Genomic DNA, 4,904 nt, shown 5'->3' with positions numbered 1-4,904 from the left:
CTTCAACAGACATGACGTCACTCCCCTCGTAATGACACATATTAACTTAGTAACTTGCTCTAAACTATCGGAACAATGGCGGACGCCCGTATGAAGTATTTCTCCCATGAGCCTAAAAACGTGTCTAGGGGAAAAAAAACCCATTATAAATCTGATAATGTTTTGACTTTTACACATTCTGATCACAAGAAATATAGAAAGTTCTAGCCAGCATGAAGAATAAAAAGTACAGATTTGTTTTGTTTAGAACCACGATGTCCACCGTTCCTCGGCGACGTGACATCAGACTATTGAATCCAATTGTCACTGGTTTTTTTGCTAGCAATATATAAAGATATTTCCAGCCACAATCGAACCAATGATATTACACAAGGTCCCCACAAAAGTATAGCTTTAAATTATTAAACAAGTCTGCTCATTCAATTAAATTATATCTTCCTTTTTGAAAAATAGAAAAAATGTCAAGAATAAAATGAAAAGGGTTTTGCTAATCCATCAAAACGTACCTATTCATTAACATGTAAAGACTTTACAACACACACAAACCAATCTTGTCTCGTTGTCATCTCAGGTTTGCTCTTCTGTAACATTGTAACAGCGTTGCTATGACATTTTTTGAAGATGTGTAGTGTGGATACTTCTACACTCTGAACTGAATTCGGCCCAACAATTATTGACAACAACCGTGCTTCTCAAATTTATTTTACGTCCAACACTTTGCACTATCCTTTGGGATCTGGATAGAGATTTGATCGAACACATTCTTAACAAGTATTATTATAGTATCACACTCTTTTAGGGAGATATGATATTAAGACATGCGTCGCTTTTTAAGTCGTCTTACATATAATCGGCATTTTGTCATTGCACTGCGTAAGATAAATGCAACCGTTTTATATAAACTCGGCATTTTGTCATTGCACTGCGTAAGATAAATGCTTCCATTTTTACATAAAATCGGCATTTTGTTATGGCACTGCCTAAGATAAATACTTCCGTTTTTATATAAAATCGGCATTTTGTCATTGCATTTTTACGTTTTCAAAATGAATAATTTGTTGTATTATATTCATCTATTCTCCAGAATGAAAGAAAAATGGAATCCAACTTTACAGAAGATTCTCCAGGAAACATTGAATATGTTTTGAGCTGGGATATAGTAAACAAAGTGGGCATATTCCTTTATTTGGGTTTGCTTTTTATGACCTCTATATTCGGTTTGGTGTCAAACACCATCAATTTTATAGTCTTTTATCGTCAAGGTATTCTATCCAACAGTCCAACCGTCATGTTTGCTGCAATTGCAATATCGGACTTTGGTGTTTGTTCGGTTATATTTGCCCGTGCAATCTCAAAATATTTCATACAATTTTCTGATGGAAGGCAGTCAACAGCACATAGTGTTGAAGGATTTGTTGCTAATCAAATGGATCATTTTTTGAATGTAACGGTTTGGCTTACAGTCTATATGACCACTGAAAGAGTCGTTTGTATTTGTTTTCCTTTCCGTGCCAAGTCCATTTTTAGCCCACTTTGGTCTGTTTGTGTTGTCATTTTTACCCATGCTTTAGGGCTTGGCCTAGGTTTTTATCTAAGGATAATGCACTTATTCGAACCGGCTGTCCATCCTATCACAAACAAAACGTATTACGAATTGTATTCGACAGATTTGGTCTCGAATGAATACAACAAAGCAATACTATATTTGTTTATAACAAGTAGAATTCTATCAATAGTAATAGTAATTTTGTGCAACATCATCATTTTCTGGAAAGTTGATTTGTCAAAAAAATTTAGAGAGTCAGCTGGAGCATCAATATCGACAACAACAGAAGTCAAATCTGTGTCGACAAAAACTAAACACGAGAATCCAAGTGACGGAGATGAAATGAGTGGCGAGGTGAAGACAAGAAGTATGACACAAACTGGTCAGAAAACAACGAAAGATAGCCAACTCCTTCGTATGGTTGTTGTCATATCTTTACTCTTCACAGCTTGCTATATAGGTGGAGTACCATATGTTCTTTACGTGTTTTTTTTCGCTGACTATAAATACTTTTTCGTCATAATAATCGTTAATCATTGTAAATTGGTATTGGAAACTCTAAATTCTAGTTTAAATATTTTTATTTATTACAGACTCAGCTCTCGTTTTAGAGAAGAGTTTAATAAACTTGGTTGTGTAAAGATATTTCGTAAACCCCATAAAAGTTAAAAAGTTTTATGACAAGAAATTAAAAAAAAAATTTTTACTTGTATTTACATATTTCACACGTGAATGGGACAAAATTGAATCTACTCGGTAGAAAATGAGTGATGGCGTATGTACTATTGTTTACTGCTACAAGAGATTCATATAAAACACGGATCTAAACATAGTGACATTCAACGTGGCCTAATTCGTTTTAGGGGATCACACATAATGACAATCCAACGTAGTCCAATTCGTTGTAAGAGGATCACATGGCTGAACTTTGAGACGCGAGATAATTTTGATCATTTTTTACCCTCCTTTTATAAAAAAAATTAATTGTTATTTTTAACAAAACCATTCCATCAACTTGACAAGACAACTAATTACAGGACGATAACATTAACCATAGCAGTAGCCATTTATTGTGTCAATCTAATGCTGTGTAAATGGAATTGCAAATTAACTTTATCATTTATTTAATGTTTGAATATGTTTCTAAGTGCTATTACAGTCTATTTTTTGTAATGGAATGTATTAAACTAATCAATATGTTCAGCGCATTCACTAGGCTGATATGTAACTTAACAAGTTAGACATAATCATTGAGATGAATGATAATAATAATAATAATAATAATAATATAATAATAATAATAATAATAATAATAATAATAATAATAATAATAATAATAATAATAAAGTGTTCTTTTATAGCGCTAAACGCCGAAGCCTCAAAGCGCTTTTCAATATACTTATCAGACCATAAACACACTCGTAGCGAGCCAAACAGACATACATAACAGTCCCACACACTAACTATGCAAGTTTTACAAAATGAAATTGACATTCAACTAAATGTAATAAAAAAATAAGAAGTATAATTTACTCATCAATAAGAAAATGGCTAGAATAAAAAGTTATGGAAAAGACGAGTCTTTAGATTTTTCTTGAAACTTTTGACGGTGCCTGAGAGTCTTACTGACAAAAGATGCAAGTTCCAAATTGTATGTCCTGCATTATAAAAAGATATATCGCCGAAATTAGTAAGCCATGTTTTTGACACTTTTAGTAGCTGGATCTCCGATGATCTAAGCTGGCGAATCGGTGAATAGGGGAGCATAAGTTTTTGAATGTAGCTCGGAGATCGGGAATTTAGTGCGCTGAATAAAGGGGCAATATTGTATTCGAATCTGGCTCGAACGGGCAGCCAGCGTTGTGTTCTGAGCATAGATTTTACACTTGTTCCCTCGTGTCGACTAATGCCCAGCACCATTTTGACCGCCCTGTTCTGTACCTTTTGGAGTTTGTCAACATTTTTGTCAGGAAGGCCCACCAACAGCGAAGTACAATAGTCCAGGCGTGAAATACTATGCATTCAATTCTTATCTTTTTGATATTAGAGGGTGTACCACATAATAAAATGCCAGTTTTTCTTCGTTAACTTTTAGTCTATGACTCTGCACCCAACACTGTTCCACATAAAGCGAAGCCACATGCACGCGAGGCGGGGCGACAGACTTTTAAGCTGCATATCATCGGCATACATGTGATATTTCACTCCATGGGGCTCAATGGCGCGCCCGGGGGCATAGTGTAGAGAGTATAGAGGACTGGACCTAGGACCGGGCATTATGGGACACCGTAGTTCACAAGTAAATCGATTTACTTTTTGCCATCAATAAAGACAGATTTTGTTCTATTACTTAGATATGACTTAAACCATTGAAAAGACGGTGTCACAGATTCCATAATTCTCGAAAAGACTGTTACATAGGTGTGATTTATTGTGTCGAAAACTGCTAACATGTCAAATAAAGTAAGTATGGAGACTTCTCTTCTATCACAAGACAGTAATAAATCATTGATAATTTTCAGTAAAGCAGTTTCAGTACTGTGATATTCTCTAAAACATACTGATATTTTTCAATTCAGTTGTCAGACGATAAACGTGATATTAATTGCTTTAAAATAATATTTTCCAGAACCGTAGAAGTGAAGGGCAAATTTGATACAGGGCTGTAGTTTTTTAAATCATCAGAGTCAAGGTGCGATTGTTTTCAGGAGAGGGGTGACAGATCCTTTTTTATGGCAGATAGGTACTATTCCAGAGCTAAGGGATTAGTTGATAAAAGAGGTAATTAGATCTAAGTTTGAGTGAATACATTTTAAAAGAAGATTTGTTGGGATAGGATCTAATGAGCAGGAATTAGGAGGAGACGATATGATGATATTACGTACTTCAGATAAACTAACTGTTTTAAAATCATTTAAAAAAGAGACTTTATTTTTTTATTATTATTGTTTTTATTGTTAGTATCATTCTTCTTCTTCTTCTTCTTCTTCTTCTTCTTCTTCTTCTTCTTCTTCTTCTTCTTCTTCTTCTTCTTCTTCTTCTTCTTCTTCTTCTTCTTCTTCTTCTTCTTCTTCTTCTTCTTCTTCTTCTTCTTCTTCTTCTTCTTTCTTCTTCTTCTTCTTCTTCTTCTTCTTTTCTTCTTCTTCTTCTTCTTCTTCTTCTTCTTTCTTCTTCTTCTTCTTCTTCTCTTCTTCTTCTTTTTATCTTTTCTTCTTCTTCTTCTTCTTCTTCTTCATTCTTCTTCTTCTTCTTTTCTTCTTTTTCTTCTTTTCTTCTTCTTCTTCTTCTTCTTCTTTTTTATTATTATTATTATTATTATTATTATTATTATATATTATTATTATTATTATTATTATTA

At 33.7% G+C, this 4,904-nt stretch overlaps 1 protein-coding gene across 2 annotated transcripts in view; it reads left to right on the top strand.

Annotated features, from left to right (window-relative positions):
• The window catches only part of LOC144958055 (uncharacterized), a 10,204-nt gene extending 7,450 nt beyond the window's left edge, over window positions 1-2,754 (top strand). For both annotated transcript variants that reach the window (XM_078889651.1, XM_078889652.1), the window contains exon 2: window positions 1,085-2,754. In XM_078889651.1, coding sequence (XP_078745777.1) covers window positions 1,097-2,215 — 1,119 coding nt within the window. In that variant the 5' untranslated portion in view covers window positions 1,085-1,096 and the 3' untranslated portion in view covers window positions 2,216-2,754. The remainder of the gene's footprint in view (window positions 1-1,084) is intronic.
• Window positions 2,755-4,904: the final 2,150 nt, after the last annotated feature.

This window comes from Berghia stephanieae, chromosome 12 (assembly GCF_034508935.2).
Source record: "Berghia stephanieae isolate SIO BIC M18660-M18661 chromosome 12, UCSD_Bste_1.3, whole genome shotgun sequence".
NCBI classification, from domain to species: Eukaryota; Metazoa; Mollusca; class Gastropoda; order Nudibranchia; family Aeolidiidae; genus Berghia; species Berghia stephanieae.
Note: the sequence above shows the minus strand (reverse complement) of the source record. Positions and strands in the feature narration are given on the sequence as shown.